Source organism: Rattus norvegicus, chromosome 15, assembly GCF_021556685.1.
Source record: "Rattus norvegicus strain SHRSP/BbbUtx chromosome 15, alternate assembly SHRSP_T2T, whole genome shotgun sequence".
Lineage (NCBI taxonomy): Eukaryota > Metazoa > Chordata > Mammalia > Rodentia > Muridae > Rattus > Rattus norvegicus.
The window spans coordinates 3,799,710-3,827,544 of record NC_141548.1 but is presented as its reverse complement, the minus strand read 5'-3'; the positions used below and the strand labels follow the sequence as shown (position 1 = coordinate 3,827,544).

The following is a 27,835-nucleotide window of genomic DNA, read 5'->3' as shown; positions in this document are numbered from 1 at the left end:
GCCCCTCAATCCCTGACCCTCCTGCCACACCAGCACTTGTACTGGAATTGCAGGCATGACCCACAGCACAGGTTGAATTCACTTTAGAGAATAAGAATTGGGGCTCTCCAACTTTATTCTTTTGTATATGGCTGTCCAATTGTTCTAGCAGTTTTTGTTGAAAAGTCTATTATTCAGTCTGTTCTACAGAATGAGTTCCAGGACAGCTACCCACAGAAATCCTGTCCCAAAAACAACCAAAAAAAAAAAAAAAAAAAAAAAAAAAAAAAAAAAAAGGAGAAAAAAAAAGGAGAAAAAAGAAAAGTCTATCTCTTTGAACTTTGACTCATAAATAGGATTTTTTTTTCAATTTTTGCTATGGTCTAAAAGTATCTCCTTCAAAATTCATGTTTTAAAGTCTTTGTCTCCAAAAAGACGGTAGTAGGAGGTAAGGCTGCTGGGAGATGACTGAGCCCAGAGAGCACTACCCTAATGTATGGGATTCCTGCCCTGACTAAAGGTGTGACTGTTTGGTGCCCTTCTACCAGGTGAGAACAAAGAAAGGTGATGCCTTCTATAAACCAGGAAAACAAACCTCCCAATACCTTGGTTTGTGAAATCCCAGAGTCTGTAACTTAGAGAAATAAATGTCTTTTCTTTGATCTTTTTCCCTTTTTCACACAGGTTTCAGAACTGTAATTCCTGCTACCTGTAAAGCTGAAGCACCTCAGCAACTTAATGACACCCTGTCTCATCCAATGAATGAGTAAAAAAATCAACAAGTACAAAAGGAGCTGGGGATGCAGCTCAATAGTGAAGCGCTTGGTTCAGTGCCAAGTTGGTTTTTTTTGGGGGGGGAGGGGTCAGAAATGAGTTTGGTCATGTTAACTTCCACTGGTTTAGAATCTTTACTTCAACTGTGAATAAGGTTCACATACAACAGCTGGCAAAAATCTGACATCTACTGGGTAATTTGCTGAAGCTTCCAATTTCCAGGCATTCAGTTAGGATTTGATTCAACTACTGAAAATTCATCTGGTTCTTCTTCTACTTGCTGCTTATCTAGTTGGCAGGAGGAACATCCACGAAACACGATGTAGTAGGCACTGCTGTACACCGGTTGCTTGTTGGGCTTGGAATAGACCTGTTCTGGTTTGAGGGATGCGAAAGGATTAGCGCCACAAGCAATGATGTGTGTATCCAAGTTCACCAGGACTTGCAAAGAGGCTTCCAATTCCTGCTGGCTGGAGAAGAGAGAAGGAAGAGTCCTCTACTTAGTGTGAGAGAACAGAAATTGCCCAAGTGCAAGGCAGTTCATGATCAACCCTAAAAATTATCTAAAGCTGTACTAAGCAAGGACTATTTTTTCCTCCCAAATGTCTCACCAAATCCCTGATTAGCAAAGGACTGTTCCCAGAATTTTTTTTTTTTTTAACAGCCACATGCAGGAAGGAAGAACATCTTCCCAAGACAGACAGGCAAGGGGAATCAAAATGAGTTTATCTGTATTTAGGGGAAAGTGAGTCTGAAAAGGACCACAAACAGAAATAGGTAAACACCTGTAAACAGTAATCAGTGTTGGAATCTCATAGTCACGAAGGAGCAGCAGGGTAGGTAGCCACGCTTCCATCAAGCCTGGGGAGGCATGGAAACCTGAAGAACAAGAACGAAGTGGGCAGAAAGGCTGAGGTGCAGCCTAAGAGCAGAGCTCTCTCTGATGTTGTCTCCTCGTGCTGTTCATCCCCAGTGACTATCAGTAAAAAATCCTGAACCAAGGTAATGTGCATGGCACGTGGTCAACCAAGCTCACCAGAGTTCTCTAGTGAGGACCAAATGAAAAGGTTTAAGTAACTTGTCCTGATAGCTTTATGTCAACTGGACACAAGCTAGAGTCATTTGAGAGGAGCAAACACCTCTTGGGAGATCCAGCTTTGGGCACTTTCTTAACTAATGATTGTGGTGGTTTGAGTAGGTTTGGCCCCCATAGAATCTTGAGTTTGGATGTTTGGCCTATTAGGGAGTGGCATTATTAGACAGTGTGGCCTTGTTGGAGGAGGTGTGTCACTGCAGGGACAGGCTTTGAGGTCTTGGATGCTCAAGCTATGACCAGACATGTTATGACATACAACACAGTCCCTTTCTGCTGCCTGCCAATCAAGATGTAGAACTCTTGCCTCCTTCACCAGCACCATGTCTTCCTGGACACTGCCAATGCATCCCATCATGATAACGGACTTAACCTCTGAAACTGTAAACCAATCCCAATTCAATTAAGGGATTCAATTTATAAGTCCTTTATAAGGACTGCCTTGGTCATGGTGTCTCTTCACAGCAATAGAACCCTAACTAAGAGAGTAATTGAAATTGATGGGAGGGCCATTCCTGGGCTGGACTCTATAATAAAGCAGACTGCGCAAACCATGACAAGCAATCCGGTAAGCATAACCCAGCCACGGCCTCTGCATCAGCCCCACCTCCAGGTCCCTGCCCTGACTTCCTTCAGTGATGGGCGACATGTGGAAGTATGAGCTGGACAAACCCATTCCCCCCCAGTGTTCTGACAGAAATCCTTACTAGGACACAAGTGCAGGGTGGGAAATTATCAGCTCCTCTGCATCCCTCTGAATGAACAGTTCTTACCTGGATGGAATGCAGCCACCAAATCTGGATGGGCTAGATTCCCAGTCTCTATCTGCTCCTCCCAGAAGTCATGATACAGGGCCCTGTGGCCACTAAGCTGAACTGTTCCAGGCTCCAGGGGTAAAGATGAGGAACTCTGTAAAAGGTCAGCACTCACATCTACACCCACCATAATCACACGAAAGCCAAGGTTTTCAGGAAACATGTAGCCAAGCTCATCATAATCTCCAGAACGGATGAGAAATGTCTCCACGTGGGAAGCACCAACCACGTGCAATGTGCTTCCCCCAGTCTTCCCAACATCTATCGCCAGAGTCCGAATCCCTAAGCCCAGGGTCAAAGGCCGTGACAGGACATCTGTCATCAACCGCTTCAAAGAGCCATGCAAGACATCTGGGTCTGGTCGTGGCCTTCCTAGACTGGCCCAAAGCATGGTCATAGCATGGCTACCCAGAAGAGCATTCAATGTAGATTCTAGCTGTAAACCCCTCATGGAGAACCAGGTATCCCAATTCTGTATCTCTTCAGGCAGCCATGGCCAAGGTCCTGAGGGTAGGACAAAATCACCTGTGGGGCAGAAAGAGTTACTAAACAGGGCTGGAGAGAAGAGGGCAAACTGCTGTTGGGTTAACAGCAGCCAAATTGGGGAACTCACAATCTCCTGTAATTCAAGTTCCAGGAGCTCCCATGCCCTCTTCTAGCCTCCGGACCTATACTTTAAAAAGAAACATCAAATCCTTCCTTGGGTTTCAAATTCCCTCCTCAATAATTCCTCCATATTTATTCTGCCAACCTGTAACTACAAGTATCCCCACTTCTTATCACGGTTTCTGCATTTTCCCTTAGAATACCATGCTTTTATTTAGTTCCAGCTAAGTGATCAGCTGCTGTTACAGTGCAGTTTCCTAACAATTACACCCTACCTGTGACCAGAAGCCATTCCATGACACGGTCCACAGCCACGAGACGGAGCTCTCCACACACCTTCCTGTGTGCTGGCCAGTCTGACCTCTGACACTCTGCATCACAGTAATAGACGTTTCTGCACCTGAGAGAATGAACCAAAGAAGCACGTGCCTGTGTCACAAAGGTGTCTTTGTCCAGGAAGGGGCTGGAGCCTGCACCTACAGAGAGGCCAGAGGGAGGCGAGGAAGTCTGGAGAAGAATGAAGAAGCCATGTGGTGGATGAAGCAAATGGATTAGGAATACAATTGTTCTTAGACAGGGTTCTGTGCCAGTTTCCACCCATCTAAAACAACTTAGTTTTTTTTTAAAATCTCTTTCATAAAGAAAGAAGAACCAAAATACCCTAGACATTTGGGGATGCTTTCCCTTACCAGGTATGCCTCAACTTTAGCCTTTCAGAAGAAATGTCATCTTAACCTCTGTGTACTCAAGACAGAAGTAGGAAGACTGTTATTTCATCTCCCACGATACCAAAAATAAACAGGATTAAAACTGGGGCCACACAAAATGAGCAACTATTCTCAAAACACAACAAAAACCACCAAAACCAAAACTTGCAGGGCTGTCCCTCTTGGAATGAGGACCTAGTATACATAGGGCCGTTTCTACATGTCCCCCACTAGTCCCCACACATCACCTCTTACAGTGCCGCAGAACCTTGCAACTGGAAAGGCCATGGGGGAGTGCTTTACAGTAAGCGCAGAATCGGAATGTGTCCTCCATTCTCTGGAACATTTCTTGTTGACATCGAAACCCAAAGCTTGGCACTGGGGTTCCCCCATCTATCACCAACCTGTAGGGATAGTATGGAAGAAGCTGGACAGGGCGAGTAGCTCCCAAGCCTCTCGCGTGCCTCATCTGCCTTGTGTAAATTTTTATGGTAATCTCAAATGTATCCTACTCCCATTTTTTTAAGCACATTGTTTCTTCTACAGCGACCTGACTGACAAAGGTCAGGATGAGAAATTCCTGACTCATACTTGACCAACCTTCTGATGTGACTAGTACCAAGACACTGCCTTCCCACAGAACTGGTCACTCACTTGTACTCTTCATAGCTCTTCATGTTCAGCCTTTGCAGGATCCGCTGGGGCAGGCCTGGTACATCGCTGTCCAAGGCAATGAAGCCGAGGGCGTCAATGCTGGGGCCAGGCTCTGGGAGGGCTGGACGTACTGCAGATACGTCTGTGGGTGGGATGTCAGGCATGGGAGTCACTGGTGGCGGTTTCTTGTGCTTTCGCCGCCGTGAACGAGGAGCCATGACCAGATGCTTGGGGATCAGATGCTAAACAGGAATGGAATTTAACAAAATGAAATGCAAATCTTTGGATGCTTGGCATTTTACTTCCCATTCAAGTCTCTGAGGCCCAACTATCAGAAGATGTATTCACTACTTATAGATTACTTACTTATAACTTATTGATTATAAGTGTAAGAACTGTATGATGAGAACAGTGCGGAGACTTGTGTATGTCTGACCTTTTAGGAGGCAGGAGGCGACAGCTCGTGTAGCCCAGGATGGTCCCTAATCACTGTGCTGGCAAAGATGACTTTGAATTCCTGACCCTCTGGCTCCATTTCTCAAGTATTAGGACCACATCCATGAACGCTAGGCAAGCATCTACATCCCTAGTCTCTTTTTCAGAAAAAGAACGTATTAATATACTAATGGCAGAGAATTTTTTGTAGTTTGTTGAGACATAGCTGTGTGCTACCATATCTGTCTCAGCATACAGGTTGTTAAATTTTAAAAAGGAAGAAAAAGGAACACAAGTCTGGGCTATCCAAAATTACCAGCGGCTGGGAAACCGGCTAATGTAACCAGGTTGTGAATGAAAACATTAACTTCCGGCCAGTGTGTTCTGCTGGCTCGCCGCTGCCCCTGTAAACGGTGCCATGACCTAGTCACCTTCATAAGCATCCTCTAGGACCGCACTGGCTATGATGCACTCTCCTGTGACCTAGGCCTAGGATGGTCAGCAGGGCACGAGGTAACGAAGGTGGAAAAGCCTCTGCTGACAGCCCCAAGAGGAATTTAAAACATAATAATCACTGGGGCTGATAATCAGAACCACTTTTATCAAATGTCTTTGAGTATGTCAAAGATTACGTGAAGTCACTCAAAGGTAAATGAGGAACAGAGACCAGAAATTGCAAAATCTTTCTGTCAGGGATGCAGAGTAAATGAAGCACATCTCGGCTAAGTTAAATAACTACCAGGTTTTCACAGGGAACATGTGAATCAAAATGCAGGGTGTCAGTCCTAACATAAAAGATGATGAGGCTCTAGGCAGGATGTTAATGACGGCCTAGAAATGGAAAGTATTAACCAACTGGGATCTATTACATACATACGATGACACCTGGCTGGTGCCTGTCAACAAACAATACCAGGGCAGAAGATAATGGAACTAGTATCATAGTGAGCATGAATGCAGACACATGCACATTGCACTGTGTGTATGGAATTCACAGGACAACTTCTGGGTTGTTGAATGCCGTCCACTTTGTTTCAGACAGGCTCTTTCTTGTGATTTGTATCTCACTGCAATCCAGGCTAGGTGGTGTACACCTTTTTAGACGATATTCCCCTTTCTACCTCTATCTTGGCCTAAGAGCAGTGAGACTACAGATGTGTACTATAGAATTGGTTTCCATGAAAATCCAGGTCATCGGGGCTTGGCAGACAAGCAATTTTACCTACAGAGCCACCTCAGGTTTCTTTAGAAGATTTATTTTTTGTTTGTGTTTTTCTTACACATGTTCATACATGTGTCATGTTCATGCCTGGTGCCGGGAAGTTCAGAATAGCGTGTCATATCCCTTTGACCTGAAGTTACAAATAGCTGTGAGCTGCCACGTGCATGCTGAAACGACAACTGGGGTGTGTCCTCTGGGAGAGGAGCACTTAAGTGTTGCTGAGCCAGCTTGTATTTGGAGTAGAGGCACTGTTTTGGAAGACCAGTTTCTGAGGGCTGCTCTGATCTCTGTGAACATGTGCACATGCACATTTGTGCATATAGACACACATACATAAATGTAATTAAGAGCAAACTCTTGTAATTCAGAATATCCAACACCCTCGTACATACACACACACTGGAAAAACACCAAAGCACATGAAATAAAAATAATTAATTAAAGTTTATATATTCAAGCACTCTTTAGAAGCATACATCCTAAAACTGGAATGGTAAATGGAGAGATAGCTCAGCGGTTAAGAGCACCCGACTGCTCTTTCAGAGGTCCTGAGTTCAATTCTCAGCAACCACATGGTGGCTCACAATCATCTGTAAAGAGATCCGATGCCCTCTTCTGCTGTGTCTGAAGACAGGTACAGTGTACTCATATATAATAAATGAATAAATCTTTTTTAAAAAATGAGTATAGCAGATCAAGGAGAAAAATAAAATAAAAACCTAAAGAGTCACTTTATCTGAAAAAGAAAAGTCAAATAAAGTATAAAGAAAGTTTCTAAAACATACTAATCTTGAAGTAAAATTAAGGCCATATCTAGGGCTGGAGAGATGGCTCAGCGGTTAAGAGCACGGACTGCTCTTCCAGAGGTCCTGAGTTCAAATCCCAGCAACCACATGGTGGCTCACAGCCATCTGGAATGAGATCTGATGCCCTCTTCTTATGTGTCTGAAGTCAGCTACAGTGTACTTATATAAAATAAATAAATCTTAAAAAAAAAAAAGGCCATATCCATCCATTAATCTCACTGGATATGATACCCAAGTATCTCTCTTGCCTGTCTTTTACCTGTGCCTAGACACCAAGGATCATTCTGGAAAAAATTAAAACATCACTCACCCAATGTATATTTATTGATAAACAGGTAAAATCAATTTATAAAATACTGTATGCCCTTTCCTCTAGTGGCAGCCATCAGGATCCGTGTCCGCCGCGGTGGTCACAAGCGCCCAGTTCCTAAGGGTGAAAACTACGGCAAGCCTGTCCACCACGGTGTTAACCAGCTGAAGTTTGCCCGAAGCCTTCAGTCTGTTGCTGAGGAGAGAGCTGGGTGCCATTGTGGAGCTTTGAGAGTCCTGAATTCCTACTGGGTTGGTGAAGATTCCACATACAAATTTTTTGAGGTTATCCTCATTGATCCATTCCATAAAGCTATCAGAAAAAATCCTGACACCCAATGGATCACCAAACCAGTCCACAAGCACAGGGAGATGTGTGGGCTGACATCAGCTGGCTGCAAGAGCCGTGGCCTTGGAAAGGGCCACAAGTTCCACCACACCATTGGTGGATCTCGACGTGCAGCCTGGAGAAGGCGCAACACTCTTCAGCTCCACCGTTACCGCTAGTACACGTAATATTTGTAAAATTCACATACAATAAACAACTTAAGACAGTAAAAAAAAAATACTGTATGAAGACAAGTATGAGAAAGTATATAGTTTTGGCAATGTAGGCAATGTTTTTGTCAATATGCCTATGACCTCAGAAAAAGGTTGAGGCAGGAATATCTCAAGCTTGAGATCAGTTTAGGCTACAAAAAAGTAGCCTTGTCATTTGAAAGCAGGAAGAAACATGTATTTCATCTATAGGGGTATCAGACACAAACTATAAGTTACTATGAAATCTTCTGGAAAGCACTAACGAGAGCAATGAACAATCTCTAGCACGTTCTGGGCAATTTCATGAGATGAAAGCAGTTAAAACTGACCTGCACGGAGTCAGGGAGAAGAAAATCTGAATACAAAGGAGAGGATGACTATAGAAATACTGACAGAAATCATCTGAGAACTAATGACAAAATGACTTAAGGGCTGGAGTGATGGCTCTAACATTGTATACTCTTCCAGAGGATCCAGGTTTGATTCCCATCACTCACACGGCAGCTTACAACCATTGCTAACTCCAGTTCCAGTGGGTCCAACACCCTCTTCTGACTTCAGTGAGCACCAGGCATAAATAAGGTGCATATACATACAGGTAGTCAAAACATTTATACACATAAATCTAAAAAAATAAAAGAAATTGGTATGGATAAATACCATCCACAGTGTGAAATAACAAGCCAAAGAATTAAAGGAAATATTTATAAATTATATACCTATAAGAAAATAGAGTATATGAAAGATTCTTTACTGACAGCCATGGTGGCACATGCTGTTAACTACAGCACTCAGAGGGCAGAGGCGGGATGACCGCTGTGAGTGCCTTGACAACGTGGTCTACACTGGCAGGCCAGAGCTACACAGTGAGAACTGTCTCAACACTGCCATCCAACCTCGATGAACAATGGACAACAAATAACCCAATCAGCAACAGACCAAGTACATCCTAGCTTGGTGCTAAAGTCCTACAGCTAAAGACAATACATATTCTGACTACAAATCTCTAGAGCTGGCTCAGCAACTCTCTCTCTGGTAGCCAGCTTTCATAGTCACAGAGGTGCTGTGCTGTCTGCTGGGGGTGAAGAGACGAAGGGCCTTATCCAGTGTTTGATCTGAATGCTAAAATACTGACCTTCCAGGCAAGATGTGCTCACTGAGGGTAAAAGACTAGCATGACCATTAGAAGGTAACCAACTACTTTCTGATTGTATCTGAAGCCAGTTCCACAAGAAGGAATTCGTGCCTGATTACTGTAAATCTGGTGAAAAGCTTGAGTCAGGTACTCATAGGCCCTAGGGTAACCTAGTACTGTCCTTTTGCTACATGCCCACACTGTCAAACTGCTTTCTAAATGTTTACAATCTATCCCCATAGATTCATACTGCTCTCAACCCTGGTCAGAGAAGCTGCTTTTTGCAATGCACAGTACTTAATGCAGAACTTAACAACTGGTCAAAGCGGCAAAAAATAAGTGACTATGAGTGCTCAGGCCGACGTGGGACAATTATCATCTATATTACAATTCACACCACCAGTCAGGGAACACTGACTGGGGCATTGGGTTATAAAACCTGGACAATGCAAAGAAACAGCATTAAATGCCGAGTACTGGACATGACATGGTGTTGTCGTCATAAAACCACAGACTGTAGTTACTTGACCTGTTCAGAATCCACAGATGACCAAGGAGACAAAATTCCAGCATGAGTGGGAAGGCGTTCAGGAGGTCCAACCCCTATCTGAAGATGACTGGCAACTGATGGGACTGTGGTCACTGTGAAATTGCTCATGGTACAGTGGATGGCCACACCTATACACACACAGGCACTGCTATCCGGGCTCAAAGGGTTATTTCAAAAAGAAGTCAGTGTGGGAGTGGGCTATGTTGTATGTGTATACGTGTAGACTGTTCAGAAGAAGTTGAAGGGAAGACGAAGAGGTGTATTTGATCAAAATATATTATATGCATGCCTGGAATTCTCAAAAATAAAGAAGATATTTAAGTAGACATTTTTTGAAAGGATATATGTAAATGGAAAATAAGCAGAAGAAGACATGTCCACTGGTTTCCAATCAGAACAATAATGAAATATCATTTCATTCCCCATACAGATGGCTATTAATAAAACCAGGCCACTATGGGTCTCACTCATGATCTCAATACTTGAGAGGCAGAAGACTGCCACAAATTCCAGGCCTGCTGAGACTATACAGTAACTTTGAGGCTAGCCAGGAATAGTGTCTCACTAAAAGAAAAAAAGGAAGAAAAATAAAATAACATAATTACTACACGTCAAAGAAATTTCATTCTTGTGAATGCATCCCCAAATAACTGAAAATGGTTACCTAATAAATATTTTATGTGAATGTTCAGAACAACACTGTCCAGAATAGTCAACTAGAAACTAAAGGTCCAATAAAAATGAATGATGAGCACACTGGGATTAATTAGAAGGAGAGGAAAGAAAGGGAGGAGGGTAAACTTGGAGAAAGACAGTAGATTGACAGTTGCCAGGGACTGGATGGAAGTAAATGAGGGATAACTGCCTCTGTCGAGTTTTCTTTTCGGAATGAAAATGTTTCAGATACAGAGGTTGTATAATATTGTGAATATACTTAAAAATGTTTAATTAATTAAAAAAACCTTTTGAGACAGGGTTTCAAGTGTCTCAAGCTGGCATCAAACTTCCTATGGAGATGAGAACGAGCTTTCTATTTTGATTCTTCTGCTTCTTTCTCACGAGTGTTCCAATTATAAGAATATACCCCCACACTGGGTTAGTGAAGGATAAGAATCAAACCCAGGACTTCATACACACCAGGCGAGCACTATATCAACACTGCATACACTATACCAACTAAACTACATACACAGAGCACGAAATACCATTTTATTGCTAACTTTCAATTTTTCCTTTCATATGTAAAATTTTCCTCAATCTGAAAAACTTAAGAGATAAAAATATCTATAGGCACAGAGGCTAAAGTTATTAATATCCAGGCTTCCTATCTCAAGGGACAAGGAACGGACAGAGGCTAAAACACTGGCAGCAGTTGGTTCTACTGCAAATAAGGTAACAAGGTTCACATTAGGGATCATGTTTTGTTATAAAAATGGCCTGACATTTGATCTGTTTCAATCAGATTTGTTAAAGGGAACTTTCCAGAACCATCATGAAGCTACAAATTGTACAAAGGTAGCAAAATCAACAAACTCTTTCCAGAGTCATCAAGCTCATACCTGTCTCTATTTTTTTTTTTTTTCTGGATCAAAGAACCTTCTGATTTTGTCAGGCCATAATGGTCTGCGAGAGCTGTCCTGCCCATGTCTTAAATGCTGCTCTTATTAATCCATGGCCTGAAGTTAGGGGAGGAATCAACTCCTGTTTTTCTCTTGCACTTTCTTTCTTCTCATCCTTGCATTTTTATCGACCTTTCTCTCTCTCTTGTCAACCTCTGAGTCAATGTCCACTTCAAACTTGAAGGCAAAAGCTCTCTGTACCCTCTGTCCCTAACACCAGTAAGGACATGGACCTACTGTTCCAAAGAGAAGATTCTCTGTCTTCATACTTCTGCGCCCCATTTCCAAGAACTGACTTGGTTGTGCCTCTAATTTATCCTTCCTTCCATGATGCTAGGCCTGTAACAAGTAGTCTGCCACTAAGCAAAACTCCCAGTCCACCGACCATCACTTTTGTTTATTTAGAGACAGGGTTTGATTAGTCCAGGCAGGCCCTGAACTGTGTAGCTGAAGGTGGGCCATAAACTTCGGTGTATTTAGGAGAGCAGGATATAACCAGACAGAAATCAAGAGCAGTGCACCACTTGAAGGAAAAGGAGGTTCTGGTGAGTCCCTAATATCACAAACTGCTCTATATTCAGAGCATACTGATGACCTAAGTTATGACTACCAGCTTGCTGACAGGAAGGTGAGATTATAGGAATGACAAGTCAGGTTTTATACGTGTGTGTGTGTGCGTGTGTGTGTGTGTGTGTGTGTGTGTGTGTGTGTGCACGAGAACGCATGTACGCACAATCGATTCTGAATATGCCTATCACAGACCCACACCCTGATTTAGCTTTCCCAGAATCCCAAGCTCCTCTAAGTTTCAAGGGGTACAAACTGAGAAAAAGCAAAGGGGGAAAGGGGAGACCCAGAGGACATGGAAGGGTGAAACCAGAAAGAGCTTTGGTAAGCACTCAGAACTCCAGAGAATTCAGCCTACCTCAAGCCATCCCTGATGACTTAGAGCAAACACTCTTACCCTTATCTCCAAAGCCTAACCGAAAACATTCACCTATGCGGAACAGCACATTTCCCTCTTTCCCCTTCCTCATTAACAAAGTCCTGTATTTCACATAAGATACAGCCACATCGCACTGTCTCCAGACTGCAGTTTCTCAAATCCATCAGCAAAAACAAAACATCTTTTGGATGGTGGAAGGAAGACATGGGGAAGCAGAACTGGTCACTTGGATCCTTGAACAGGGTAGGAGAAGGTTGGCAATGGTAATGAGCACTTGTTCCGGGACTCGGGAAGCTGAGGCAGTCTGGAGAGTGTCTCAAAAACCAAAGAAAACCCCCAATGTGGGGAGAAGGTAGGGGTGGGGATCGAGTACATTGAGAAACTGCTACTCTGACCACATTAGCTGCTTAGTCAGTGATTAACACTCCCTCAAGTGATAAATACTTTACAGAATTATAAAATGAACTAAGTCGACAGATTGATGGGAAAGTAACTTACCTGTTAAGCCCTAGGCTTGCTTCCTTCTTTCCTCCAAGTGAAGTGAGTGTTTCATCTCTTCAGGTCTAGGCTGTCTCACTTGCAGCTGTCCATTCAAATCACTTCTTCTGCAAACTGCTGAAATGCTGGGTCTCGGTGACTAACATGTGCCCTGCCAACCAGACAGACAGGGATGAATTCTCCCTAACGAGACAAGCCAGGACCAGGACACCTGCTTGAGTTTTCTCTCTGACCCTTATCCTCTGCCAAGAGGGCTCAAGACTGTGTCAACACTCAGCTCACCGAAGCCAGGCAAGCCAAGGAAAGATGAAACCTACCATTTCCTGGATGTCTCTCAAGGCAGCATTTCTGCTCTCACTTTACAGCTTCATTAGGAGGGGGAAACCCCTTGGGATTAATTAGGGAATCAGTATTTCGCTGGAAAGACAGACACCAAACCAGAGGAAAGGAACCACTGGAAAATGTGGACGTCAATCTAGACACAGGACGAGTTCTCCACACTTGAGAACTTTTTAGCTTCACACACTTGTCAAATAGAATCCAACAATGTCCAAACTAGGATCAAGTACAAATATAATTACCCCCCAAAAGGCAGAAGAGTGGCATTTAATGGTGCAAGGAACTCAACTATAGAAAAAAAAAAAAAAAAGAACTACTTTGTAAAAAAAAAAACAAAAAACCAATCACTTCACCGGTACATAAGGTATTCTCAAAGGACATTCTACATGACGGTTTCAAAAGAAAGAAATGCTTCTGAAATATCAAAATAACTGAGACCAATTTTAAGCTACTGAGTAAAAGTACGTACTATTTATAGGGATGGAAAACGATTATCTTTTCACTCCTGGTAACGGATGCTGCTGCTACAGAAGGTTCCATCACACTTCCTAACTCCTTTCCACTTGTAACTATGGAGCTGGAGAACCTAACAGCTGACATCTGGACAGAGATCCGGCACCTCCTCCCCCTCCCCACTTTTTTTGTTTTAACTTGCATTTGACCTCAGCTGTCACACTTACCTGACTCTGGAAAATAGAACTTCTGACAATGGGGGTCCTCGAAGGTAGTATACAATTTTACAAAATTCTGTCACCAAGAAAGGATTCCAAAGAATAGAAAACAGGAACAATAAACAAGGAGTCAATGAAACATTGCACAATGCCATATAGAGTAACTGTAAACAAAGGGAATCAGTTATAATATTAAAAAACCGATTAAAGAGTTTATTACTGTGATAAAGATTTCAGGTCAACTTCAAACAAAAGGAACTTCAAAATGAAATGACAGCCGTCCGCGAGGCTGAATTCTGTTACTGAGGACTGAACTCCAGAAGGTGTATGAAAGCATAAACCGACTCAGTGTCATCTTTTGGAAACAGAGGATAGTAACAGGAGAACGAAAATTGATAGTGGATATTTCTATTTTAGTGTCACTACTTATATTGGTAGACATTTAAAGAAACAATTTAGAGATCCAAATTACTGTAATTTGTATCATGAGTTGCAATGAAAATTATCTAAGTATCCACTGTTTTTGGTAGAACTGTCTGTCATGAAGATGAAAAGCCAGGCATGACAGTTCGTTCCTATAAAAGTCCTAGCTGAGGGAGGATGAGGCGGGCAGATAGATGAGTGGAAGGATAATCTGAGCTACACAGATTCTTTTCAGGGAAAAAAAAAAGGAAGGAGAGGGTGGGTGGGGGTTAGAAAGAATTTCATACTTTATTTGAAAGAAGTCTGTGAGGCTGGGTGACAGCCAGCCTTCTCTCTCTCTCTTTCTTTCTTTCTTTTTTTTAAAGATTCACCTATTTCTTTTTTAAAAGATTTATTTACCTATTATATATGAGTGTTCAGGCTTCATGTACACCAGAAGAGAGAATCAGATACCATTACAGTTGGTTGTGAGCCACCATGTGGTTGCTAGGAATTGAACTCAGGACCAATGGAAGGGCAGCCAGAGATCTTAACCGCTGACTCATCTTTTCAGCTCAGCAAATCTACCATTTTCATGTATATTTATTTACAATTTAATATTATATTAGACGCTGTAAAAAATAATTTGATTGTTTTTAACTGGAATTTGCCTAGAATATATATTTTGATATAAAACGATGCTTTATGTGTCTTATAGCCACGGTTTAAAGTTATTTGCCATATTATAAATGTGAGCAATTCTCAATTTGCACAGTGTTATACTCAATTCAATAATGGCAGAGGCAGAGCAACCCAATATTAGTATTTTTGCTTGCTGTTAAAATACCCAATTTATCAGTATCACTCTGACAAAGCTCAAGACTAGAACATCCCTTTCAACCCAGGGTTGTTAAAAACAGAAAAGTGACTTTAAATATTATATTTTGGAAAATTATTGTAGGTATCCAATACTCAACTACTCACATTGAATAAAAAGTATAACAAAAGTTGAAGGGGAAAACAAAATTTATGAAGACAAGAATTTAACTCATGAAATCATCAATCATCTCTAGGATAATCTCTAAGATATCCTAGCTCTGTTAACAGCATTTTACAGTTTGCATAAAAAGATTAAGTCAGACTAGCTCTTCCAAATAAAACCCAACACAGAGATAGGAGCAGCGGCCCATGCATGGAATTTATTGTGTGCTACTGTTTATAAAATACTTGAATAGTCCTGCACATGCATAATATTTCCAACTTAGACAGAAGACCATACAAGGTGCACTTCCTGGCAAACAAAACAGCAGATGGCTCCGCTGCCTGATGCTATGAGCTGTAGTCCAGGGCATAAGGGAAGCAAGCCACCAAAGTAAAGGGATCACCAAACTACAGTGGCAATCAGTACAAGGTCAGTAACTGTAAAATTAGCACATGGCTCCATTTAATTTAACCAAGCAGTTCTGTAACTATCAAAAGTAAAATTTCGACATGCAGTCTTGACTTTTATGCTTCCACTAACATCTGAAGGGCTGAAGAGAACCATTGCTTCTAGGCTGCATTAGTCAGAAACATGTCCAGACACTTTAAATTTCCTTTGCATTTAAACATAAAAATGTTAGAACCAGCAGCAAATCCCCCTGGTGGTTTTTAAGCAACTGGAGTACTCACAAGAAACTAAAATTTCTCATAATATCCACGCAACCTATACATGTTGTACCTGTACATCATAGGTCTATATATTAAATATTTGCAAAATGAAAACATGCATACACAAAATACGTCAAGTTTTACAGACAATGATTTGAATTAAAATTTACTTTGACAATGTACAAACTTCTTTTAAAGTACCTTAAATGAGTAATTCTGTAATTCTTCATAATTTTAAAATTTAGTTTTTTTTTTTCCTTAAATCTCTGGGGTGAAAATCTCAAAAGATATGGGCAAAAAAGAATCTAAATTGGTTTTTTGGATCTTGTTCAAGTAAGAGTCTTCTTAGAAATAGTTTATGCATTCATAATTGAAAAATACCAAGACTATGTTACAGAATTAGCCACATTTAAGAACTATGACCTGAGGTCAGCGTTTTTATATAAACACCAACTGGGTTTCTCAGATTTTGTCTACAATTCAAAATACATCTAGTAACCTCAGAAATATATTTTAAGACCATGCTAATCCATCCTCTTAAAGACATTTCATGGGGTGGGGGTGAGGGAGGTTCCACATTAACTCTAAAGATTGCATTTAAAGTCATGGTTGAAAAAAATCTAATTCTACTGAGGGAGAAAACAAAGGAAATCTCATTTGTAAACGTAAATGTGTGAACCACAAGCATAAATGGAGGTTTGGGCTTCCTCCACTGGAATTTGCCCCAAGCCCCTTGCTCACTGCTCTCCGCTGTGGCAGCGATTCCCCAATCTTATGGACAGCACAAGTCCCAAGGCCCTCAAGCCTCCATCCGGGAAGGGGGCAAGGGTCTCAAAAAGCACAATGGTTTGTTTCTTCAGAGAGATTATGACATTTATCATCAGCTCGGCCGACCCCTCCGGCTCCTTAGTGATCTGTCCATCCCTGGGAAGCCGCTGGTCACTGGGCACTATGGTTGCCAGTCCCGTGGTTCTCAGTGGTATGTGCGGTGTTCAGGGAATTGAAACCATCTTGCTGCACAGCATCTTTCCGGGGTGGCATTCTCTCATTGATCCTATCCAAACCCTTTGCCTCTTCAAAACTGCAGATTCTATGTGGTGGAGAGAATCCTCGTATTGCTTAACAAAATGCAAATTTGATAAGTCAGTAATTGTGAAAACAGTTCTGAGTTTTCAAAAACAACGAATTTTAAGAAGAAAAGAAATTACTGTACATAGCAACATTTAAATTTTACTTTAGCTGAATTCTATCCCCATTTGAGTCTTCCTATTAAATATGAAACATTTTTAATCCTAAATAAAAAGAAAGCTTCATAAATGACAAGTTAGTATGGTTTTGTTTGTTTTAAGTAAATCAAAACAAAGACACTAAAATGACCTCTCCCTGCTCACAAAAAACAACCTACAGGCCATGGCCTCAAGGTATCTGTTTGCTTCTACCAAACCAGTCATCTCCTATTGCCTCAGACCTCAGATCACATGAGTGAGGCAGTAAAGAGGGGGCATGTGAGGAAGCTAAAGAAGGACAATCCTCAACACACAAGTATGTACCGGAAAATTGGGAGGAGAAAGAAATGAAGTAAAACTTAGCAGGTAAGAACTACCTTGAAGAACTATCATCCCAGCAACAGCAGTATAAAATAAAAAAGGAGGAAATGCCTCCCATTTGAACTGTTTGGAATGACAAGCAAAAGGGTCCATGATTTTACATTGAAAAACATGTTTCTTTTCCTCTTCTGGCCAATTAATACAAACGCTATCAAAAGCAATGGCAATTCTTCTCGAATATCAAGGCGTTTCTAGTTTAACTGTTTTGAGACAGGGCCTCACTATCTGGAATTTTATGTAGCTTAGCCTGGCTTCAAATAGGTGATCCTCCTGACTCAACATCACTAAGATAAACATTCAACACCAAGCCAAGCATACACCACCATTTATGGATTCAATATTACTTTATCTGGAAGGATGCAAATTCCATTAACAAAATGTTAGTTAAAAATATCTATACAATTACATATAGTCTACCTGGTTAATATATCTAATCTCTAGCACTCTATATAAAAGCATGAAGCAAACAAATGGCTATGGCCACTAGACAGAAGTGTGTAATATCAAGCTAAGTCTTGAAACACATGAATATAATCTTAACTATAAAACTACAGCCCGGGGTTGGGGATTTAGCTCAGTGGTACAGCACTTGTCTAGCAAGCACAAGGCCCTGGGTTCGGTCCTCAGCTCTGAGAAAACAAAACAAAACAAAACAACTACAGCCCAAACTGCAAGAAACAAAAAAAAATTATTATAGTAAAAGTTCCTGTACTAGAAAGGACAAAAAATAAACTCACGTATGAACTCACGTGTTTATTTAGGGAAGGGTTTCACTTAGGGGGAAAAATCAGAGTAGCATAAACACAAAATATGGCTAGATCTCTACTTGCAGGGTTAGTTTAATAATGTCCACTAAAACAGGCATCATAACTACTACATATACAACCTCTGCTAAGGAAATCAGCAACAATGATCTCTAGATTATGCTAGAAAAGAGAAAAGACACATATATGTATATATAGTTATCAGCTCTTGTGATTTAAATAAGAGGAATGTGGCTGTTAAACTTGATGAGTTAGCCAGTACGATTCATCTGTGCGAGCTAGATTGCGAGCTAGATATAAGACACACCCAGAGGATATTCTCTGATTCCCACCCACAGACCACAGATCCCTGCCCAGTGCAAGGACTCTGATCGTACCTTTTTCAGCCTCAATAGCCTCAACTGTGGCTGTACAGAAGTGAGCAGAGGCATGCAAAATGAATGAGAGAGATGAGAAGGGTCATATTGTACAGCAGAAAAGGCAATGATCACTTAACATATCACAGTACCCCCAACTACATCATTTACAATTGAATACAAACTATTCCCACAGTAGAGAGCCCATCCAATCCCCCAACTTCTAACACAGCACGGCTTACACACAGCACTATGACATCAGAGCACAGGACATAGAGACCTATTGTAAAGACAGACACCTCAGCACCCATGCAAATAAATATACTCCAGTATTAATTACTCATCTTGAATTTACTGTTTCGATTTATTTTCCATTGTTTGTTTTATCAGTGAATTACCATTACAGGAAAATTATGATAATAGCACTGTAGCAGAAAAACAAACAAGATCTTTCTTTCCCTTCCAATATTAACAACATTCATCACCACTTGGTTCTCTAACATAGAAACTAGAAGAGGTCAGTAACAGATTTGTCTCTTCAGGGCAAAAAATAAACAGTCAAAATAACTATGATGAAATTTAAGGACCCTGAATTTGTTGTATTAGTCTAATCCTCAAGCTCTGTTCTTTAGGGAGACCCTAAAGTAATCAATTTTCTATGCTAAGAACTTGGGGTTTATTTGTTTTGAAGGAGGTTGGCCTTGAACTCTTTACCAAGTGATCATCTTGCATCAGTTTCTAGAGTAGCTGAAAGGCTACAAGAGTATACCACAGTACCCTGGCCCCTACTCGAATGTTGACTGCCTAACTATTTAAATACCTATAATGCTGTAAAAATTCTATTTATATTCAGTTTATCATGATGATGAATTTGCTTAGCAGGGAGAAGCCTGCTTTCTTAGGTGAAGAAAGAAAGACACTACTGGGCATCTTTTTAAACCTGTACACTAATCAGAAAGGCATTGAGGGATAGAACTTTCTCTCAGGCAATGAATCCTAATTATTCCATAATGGATACAATATATAGATCATGTGAAAAATTCTTGGTATAACCTGCACTGGCACATTTAAAGAGCTGAATATTAGTCATGTATTTTGTAATCAAAGATGCTTTTTTGGGTAATGCAAAGCTGGTAGGTCAGAGCATTTGTAGAAAATCCAAGTTCGATTCCCAGCAACCACCTGACATCTAACAATCATCCCTAATGCCAGTCCCAGGGGATCAGACAGCCTCTTAACTTGAAGGGCATCATGCATGTACACAGCGCATGTACATATACGCAGGCCAAACACCCATATGAATAAGATAATAAAATAAAAATTCAAAACCTTTTAAAGGATATATGTTCATTTATTTTTGGGTTTAAACCATAGAAAGAGTTGAAGAGGGGGAACAAGATCTAAAGATGCAAGGAACAGTAGTAATTGCTTGACAGTGTTACCCTTTGTGTACCCAGAGAGTGCACGCTCATGTTATAAGAACGCCACATTCTTTCTGTTTTGCTTCTCTCCAATAAAGGTAATTACAATACTTATTCCTGAAACGTCTTTTTAAGAAACAGTATAATTTAGACATTATTTCGTCCAAAATAGTTACAAAGAAGAGCCTTATAAGCTAAATTTCAAAAATACAGGTAGTCTCAACCAGAATGTGAAGTGAATTGGGGATCCAAGAGGTAGGATGAATATTGACTAGAGATCTGGTTCTCCTTAACTATTGATAGAGTTTCTACTCAGACACACACATTACATGGCCACCAGGAGCTTATCCTGGGGAAAGCCTAGCATTCTGTGTCTGGAAAGAACTCTACAAAATCTGCCCAGGCAGAAAACGGGCCAAATGGTCCATTTAACAGGGCATGGTGGCAATGCCTTTAATCCCAGCACTCAGGCTGATGGAGCTCTGTGAGTTCCAGGCCAGCCAGAGATAGATAGAGAGACCTTGTCTCAAATAAACAAACAGAAAATACACAAATGGAATGAAAAAAGACCCATCTATACTTATTAGTCCTCATCCATTATCAGTCCCTTCAGAATGTATTTTCTTCATAAAGTTGAATAAAGAAAAAATGTCCATCAGACTATGATTTACATGTTTCTGATACTAGAAGTGATTATACATGAAGCATTCTTTAACTTGTATATGGTAATAAACTAAGACTATAATTAATCTCATTAAGATAATTACCGTCTAGCTAATTATATAAAAATTTTTTGATTCTACTGATTAACTTTCTAAGCTATGAAACTTGATAGTAAACTATATAGTGTGTCACCCTGAGAGGGTTAAAACTGAAATACAGGCATCTGAAGCTTCAATAGCAGACTAGAAAAAACACCTGGTAACAGTGAAGTTCTACCTCAAAGGCACTACTGTAATTCTCCTTCCTTCACTGACTGTCAATTACACATGTGACAATGCTAGTAAGTGTCAGTACACTGCTGCCTTTAACTATTATGTTCTTCAATACAACAGAGAATAAATGATCAACAGGAATTTGGCATTATTAAAATAGAGATACCTACATATTTTCACATACAGCTTGTGGATAGAATTATCGGGTTAATTCCCCATTAAATTACTATAGGGGAACAAATACAAAACTCCAAAAATCAAACTGCAACAGAGTTGTAGTTTTTAAAAAACAACTCCCTCCACCCAAGAGATAACATGTAAAAATAGCTTCAAGGATACTAAAACGAAGCTGGGAGTGGTAGTACTTGTGCCTTTAATCTCAGCAGTCATAAGGCGAGGCTGGAGGACCCGTAGAAGTACGAGGGCAGGTCTGGTCTATGAACTCCATGCCAGCCATGCTATATTGTGAGACTCTGCCTCAAGAAAACAAAACTAAACCAAAAATATTTCTAAAGATATTGGAAAGGTATCTTTTATAGTCTGAAAATGGGCTTGAAGTCTCAGAATTAAATTCATTTTTATATTACCTCTTTGTCATACACATTAACATCAGAGTTTGTATCTACAGAAATTTAAAATATTAACCTTCTAGTAAAACATCTCAAAGATGTAGTTTCTATATGAGCTTTGTCACTTCTTTAAAAGTCAGGTTTTCATATGCTACGGAAATAACTTCAACCAAATGCTCAAACCATAACATCAAGAGCCCTCCGTAGCAAAACTAGGGAGCTGTCTAGTTTCCCAAGTTAGACCCCTCACGCTCAGCTCCTTCCAGTAACTCACTCTATGCTGGGAACAGACAGTCCCTTCAGCAAAGCTGCTGTCTCCCAAACCTTCCCTGCAGTTGAGGGTGGTTTCCAAGTTGAAGGAATGAGCTTCAGGCTGCATGCAAATTAAGAATAAATAGAAGTACCAAGCTGTCAACAAAGCATGTAATTAGCAGGTGCTAAGTGTGAAATCTGAAAGCAAGGTTTGCCATGGATACAATATAAAACTAATAATATATCCAAGGATAACTGAGAGATGACTGTTAAGTATATTTATTTAAATATGGTATCTTTTAATTTTATTTTATTTCTAAACAAAGGGTATACTTTTCCTTATTAAAATAATCCTTTTACTAGTAAAAATTTTTTAATTTTTATTGAATATTTATGGTTTTGTTAATATTTAAATTTATATTCAGGTACTTTTTCTTGGCATTTAAAAATATATATATTAGAAAAATTGAGGGTAAATAAAATTATAAGGAGCTTTCTTTTAAATCCAAAAATAAAAGAAAAGAGATCTAGCGATGGGATATAGTTCAGTGGTTCAGTAGTGTTCAAGGTTCTAGATTCTCAGATCTCTAGAACCATGATTGAAAACTGAAAAAAATAAAACAGAACCAAGTAAACAAAAAACCTCATTCACCATAGAAATCTGAAGTTATATGTAGTTTCTATTCAAAGTGAAAGCCATTACTGTACTAGTTGTATTTCTTGTTTGCACCAGTGATAACAGCACATGATAAAATGACATGAACTAAAACTTAAGTCTATCAAAAATTACTTTTAACTAAAAAGGATCTGTTCTGGAACTGACTGAAATAACAATTCGAGGGAGTTTGAAATTTATTCAAATACTTAAAACTCCTTTATTTTTCTACTTTAAAAATTTACTAGCTACAACACCAATAAGAAACTGTAGTAAAAACAACAGATCTATCATTGCCATTTTAATAAAACAAGGGCCTGTCAAAGTCACTTTATGTACAGTTTTTTCCACTTCACAAATTTTGTATTCTATCCATAAGGGAAAGAAATTGAGACTGTGTGCTACTGTGTATCGGCTGCAATAGTCACACCTTTTCTATTCAATCTGTAATGGGCTTTCAAAGTTTACCCAGTACTTACACAGATGCTTAAAACAATAAAGTTAGCTTTTTTAAAAAAAAACATAAAATATTCAATGAGCCGGATTACAGAAATGCTTTACGTATAATTTTTTTATTTTCATGCAAAATAAAGGCACACTTAATAACACCCTTTCAATTTTGACTTACATGATTTAAATTCAACCTTTTATAACAATAGCTTAATATCTGATGTTACATTTATATTCAGAATGAACCAAGTGCAGCAACAAAATGCAGCAGACCTAAACCAAGGTGCTACAAAGCTGCTTCTACATCAAAAGACAGACAAGCGTCTGATAGAGTGATTTAATAGAACATATATTTACAGACATACAGCTATCCTAAAGAAAGACAGACAGATTTAGGAAAGCAGCTCTATCTGCAGAGGAAGGAAACAGCATGTTACAGACAGTCAATTATACATAGAACATTTGACAAACACCACAGAAAACAAACTCTATTCATTTACCAGGGTACAAAACTTGGCATAAATCTTTTGGCAAATGAGTGCATAAAGGAAGTTTTGGGGCCTAAGCAGAATTTTAACTCAAAAAATAAATACTTGAAAATATAAGCAAAATCTAATACAATTATGTAAAATTTAAAAGAAAGAAAGAATGGAATTACAGCTCCACGTTAGTAATATGTCTATCCCTGATTCACAGTCTTGACTGAGGCTTTTAAAAGCAAGGGTGCATTAAACCAATGAGTAAATATCTCACAATTATGACATGAGCTGCTCCCACATCACTTTATCAACAGCTAGGAAATGACCATTATTTTCACTTAAAAGACAACTCGTTCTATTGATATTATGCCCTGGCGAGGTACTAATCAGATGCCTATCATACAGTACCCTGCTTATGTCAGCTGCTAAGACAGGAACTAAAAAGCAGAAGGAGTTCCCTGCATGCATTATGTGTACTGTTAGCAAAAGAGTGAGGTGTGCCCCAGTCCATCTGAGGCACAGCAAGTTGCATAACATCATTACCACTTTGCAAGGTCTGCCGTCCTCCAGCCAACACTCCACTAGGCAACATCCCTGTGGGAGTCAGGCCCTTGAGTGTCAGCACGCTTTCACTCTCCTCCCTAGAGAGAAAAGTAACAAATATAAGAAGCTCAGAGGTACAGCATTTGCCAGTGTGCACAGTGCACTGGGCTCCATCCCCAAAATTTCAAAAATCAAAAACTAATAAAATAAAAGTCTATCAATAAGTATTTACTTTAAAAGAGGAGCTATGGGGTTGGGGATTTAGCTCAATGGTAGAGCGATTGCTTAGGAAGCGCAAGGCCCTGGGTTCGGTCCCCAGCTCCGAAAAAAAGAACCAAAAAAAAAAAAAAAAAAAAGAGGAGCTATGGTTCAGATGTAGTCCATGCATATAATTTATTACATTCATTGTTATTAACATACTTCTCTCAATTCCAAGAAACTTATTTTCCATATTTTAAACATTTCATTTAGGAGGGTAGACATACTATCACTGAAATATATATTGTTTTCCTGAAACCTCGCCTTCCTAAATTTTAACCCCAAGAAGGTTAAGTTGTACTATCATAAAACAGATACAGGATTCTATGGAGGAGAAAATTCACCAGGAATCGTATCCTCGTCTGAGTTTCAAGGTACAAATTTGGTGCTTTCATCACAAGATGAAATCTCAGCGGAGACGGCCTGCTTCCTGGTTTAGGTCCCGTGTGAGTCCAGCACCACAATAAGAAAGAAAAGCAAGCAAATAACCCACCACCAGCTACAACCTCTACTCCCCTCAACAGAACAGAAACCTACACCTAGTTTCCACGAACAAAGAAAACCAGCTGCTTTAGGTAGCAACCAGAACAATGTTCACAAAATACAATGAGATCATTTTTGCAAACGATCAGGAAAATGTACCAGTACCTGAGAACAGAGAAGACTCTTGCCATCTTGCCAATTGCTCGGATCTTGTTTCTTATGATTTCTTTCCGGGCTGCAGCTGAACCTACTTTCAGTGGAATAAATAGAAAAAAAGGCTCACGTTTAGGGCACTCAGGCATTGTTTTATTATTCTACTAGCCTATCCCAGACTCATCTATATCAATACCAGTTCTCCTGCTACCAGCTCACATGGAGGAGACTAGATGAACTCATGCCAGAAAGTTTCTCAGTCCCTCAATGATTAGCCCAACAATAGTCAAATATTGGGGACTGATTAGAACAATTCGCAAACGTTAATTATCTTACACCACTAATCAGGAGAGGAATAAAATGGGGTAGGAGTAGGGTGATTTGAGCCCAACTTGGATTATAAACCAAAGGACAAAAAAATAGAAACAATCCTATAGTTTTTAATTTTCATGGGAGCCTCTGGCATGCAGACTAAGACAAATGGAAGACTTCTGTTTATCACAAAAGCCTTTAACATGCACACTAGAAATATGTCGTATTATAAAAGAATAAGCTTCTTTACTAAGTTAATCTACAAAAAATGTACAAAGGTAACAATAATTACAAAGGTGATCACAAAGTAGGGACCACAAGCAGTATTTTAGAAACAATGAATATCTCTTAACTTCATGGACTAGCTGTTCTCTAAAATCATGCAAGCTTTAATAACCATAGCAAATACGAGATAAACAGTAAGAAAAGACTCCCTCAAAACGCTGGCTAAAGAATACAACAAAGGAACCGGCTCCTTGGCTGGATGGACTCAAAGAATCACTCTTCCTTCCCTTGGTCTCCAGCAAGAAGAATAACCGTGTCCTGTTAGCACATATATAGCAACTAGAGTTACTCTGGACCAGAGTGTCCCCTCACACCTGTGCTTCAACAGATGAAAACACGCGTACGGAAGCACCACTGCTGAGGAGAAGGTCAAGGAAAGGCCAAGAGGCTTTGGGGATGCAGGCCTGAACAATCAGAGGTCTAACAGGAAAACAGGAAAACAGTCCACGTCCAAAGGATGAAAACAGCATGTATTAGAGAGCAGGACTCCAGTACCTGATTTGGTATTCTCTAAAGGATAATATAGAGTACTGAAGCTCCACGCCCTAAACTATGTGGTCTTCAAAGCATCAAAGCATCAAAGACATGGTCTTCAGATTAACTAAAAAAGTTAAGTATCAAAGAAATAAAAATCTGAAGACATACTGGGTATACTTCCTTATTTTACAGACAAAAAACAAAAACAAAAACAAACAAACAAAAAAAAAAAACAAGAAAGAAAGAAAAAAAAACCCTGAGTTTATAAAATAAATCTTCCAAGGATAGAAAGTCTGAATCTCTTCTAATAAACTAATATATTTTATTTTTAAATTGGCAGAAATTTTAAAGTAGTTTGATTTGTATAAGGAGTGGTAGGTTAAGAAGAATGGCTATAACAATATACATTTGTCTTTTCAGCCTTAATTTATATATTTGTAAAACAAAACGACATGAGACTATACTGAATTCAAATTAAAAATGTTAAGGAATATAAACACGCTGTACAAATGAGGATTTAAAATCAGTCTACAAACACATCATGCATCATAGTAAAGAAGTTTGGGGAATAAGACAGTCACCCCTAATCATGCAGGGAGAAGTACAAAACATCACAAATAAGCAAAAGAATGAAATTTACAACAAGAGGAATGAAAGGAGGGAAAACTATTTCCATGCACAGAAAGACAGATGTCTTGGAATATGACTTCTAAAACATCAAATACTAACTCACATAAATGTCAGTCTAAATTTGCACAGGCCCAAAAAGACTCTAAAAACATTAGTCAATGAATGTGCCAACTTACATGGACATGAAGTAACTTATAAAGTCATATTTCAAAACAATGTTACTCTGTCTGGTCTGTACCTTTTTTATTGCCATATATGAGCCGTTCTTCAGATGGAGAGTCCAGAAAAAAGGAAGTGAATGATGGAGAAAAGGTGGTTGAGACAAATAAAAAGATAGAAATTTAACTTGGCAGTGGTACTGAAGGATGAATGTAGAAAGAAAGGGAGAAAAAATGAAGGCCCTCATATTTGAAATTTTGAAAAAATGTAGTACTGTAGAATTGGTGAATAAAAGACAGATGCTATAGGGTAGAGCTCTAAAGCAAAGACTTCTTAAAAGATATGTGTCAGAGAGAAATTATGAGTAAGAGTGATTATAATTTTTGATGAACATAGACATAATTAGGGACAGAAAAAAACATGAAAACACATAAGACCAATAAAAGACTGTGCTAACAACCACATTTATAGCCATAACTCTAAGGAAATGTGCCATCCGTCAAAGTATGTTAAGTGAAAAGCGATGACACATAAGATACGAACTCAGGTGGCTCTTCAAGGATACCAACATATGCAAATCTATAGCAGGGACAGGAAATGTAGGTAACTTTTCTCAGTGAAAAGCCTCAACCACTCCCAGATAAAAAAAGTTGAGTCTCCCACATTCCATGACAAGATGACATGATTTCTTGAATCTGAATTGTAGAATGTTTGCATATATTCAAATTTAACAATGTGCTGTTTGTTACCATCCAATCTGGGAATCTGAGTGACATCTTTTTGCAAAAATAGTGACAGATTACTTCAAACCAAGTAAACAGCTTTGAGTAGCAGTAGAGGTGGTCTGAGGTTTCAGACCTTACACTCTAAAGCATGATTATACTACAGGAACTAGAGTTTAACTCAGTGACACTGTAACACATAGATTATGCATTTCTTTTCCAAAGCTGAAGGCAAAAGATAAGTATCTGAAAGAAATGTATGCATTAAAGTCCTAGAAATTAGTGTTAAAAAATTTGTTCACGATTAACAGCTCTAAAAAGGAAGCTACACATTTTTATGCAGAGTTTATGCAGATTTATCTTGGCAAAAACACAAACAAGCCATACAAACATTAAACAACAATGTGGGTGCCAAAGGCCATCAGTAAGAGTCTTACCACCGTAACAGATCTCAAAGTGAACCTGTAAAACATACGCTTTGCTTCCTGTTACTGGGAAATCTCTAATACTACTTTCTCCCTTCTACTACAGAAAAATTAACCCCTCATTCGACCTCCATAGCAAACCCCAATCTA

The 27,835-nt window shown here is 39.6% G+C and overlaps 3 protein-coding genes across 11 annotated transcripts in view; 1 reads left to right on the top strand and 2 right to left on the bottom strand.

The window, feature by feature from the left end:
* Positions 1–863: 863 nt before the first annotated feature.
* On the bottom strand, positions 864–12,736 carry Mss51 (MSS51 mitochondrial translational activator). 2 transcript variants are annotated; one of them, NM_001106025.1, is made up of 7 exons: positions 12,689–12,734; positions 4,629–4,870; positions 4,223–4,378; positions 3,543–3,667; positions 2,620–3,186; positions 1,539–1,632; positions 865–1,223 (listed from the first exon to the last, which is right to left on the bottom strand). In NM_001106025.1, the coding sequence occupies exons 2-7, from the start codon at positions 4,844–4,846 to the stop codon at positions 980–982; spliced, it is 1,404 nt and encodes a 467-aa protein (NP_001099495.1). In that variant the 5' UTR covers positions 4,847–4,870; positions 12,689–12,734; the 3' UTR covers positions 865–979. The 2 variants fall into 2 exon arrangements, with proteins under 2 accessions (XP_087441254.1, NP_001099495.1); XM_087585128.1 differs by lacking the exon at positions 1,539–1,632 and having other exon boundaries at positions 864–1,223; positions 12,689–12,736.
* On the top strand, positions 7,452–7,907 carry LOC102554047 (60S ribosomal protein L15-like). The gene has a single exon (XM_087586741.1). It carries the CDS (start codon positions 7,452–7,454, stop codon positions 7,905–7,907), a length of 456 nt encoding a protein of 151 aa, XP_087442867.1.
* A 2,537-nt stretch (positions 12,737–15,273) lies between the features above and the next one.
* Positions 15,274–27,835, bottom strand: part of Ppp3cb (protein phosphatase 3 catalytic subunit beta) — a 45,021-nt gene continuing 32,459 nt past the window's right edge. The window contains exons 11-15 of one of the 8 annotated variants that reach the window (XM_087584942.1): positions 26,618–26,644; positions 24,688–24,772; positions 23,782–23,879; positions 18,499–18,528; positions 15,274–16,868 (exon numbers count right to left, since the gene is read on the bottom strand). In XM_087584942.1, coding sequence (XP_087441068.1) covers positions 16,690–16,868; positions 18,499–18,528; positions 23,782–23,879; positions 24,688–24,772; positions 26,618–26,644 — 419 coding nt within the window. In that variant the 3' untranslated portion in view covers positions 15,274–16,689. 8 annotated transcript variants of the gene reach the window in all.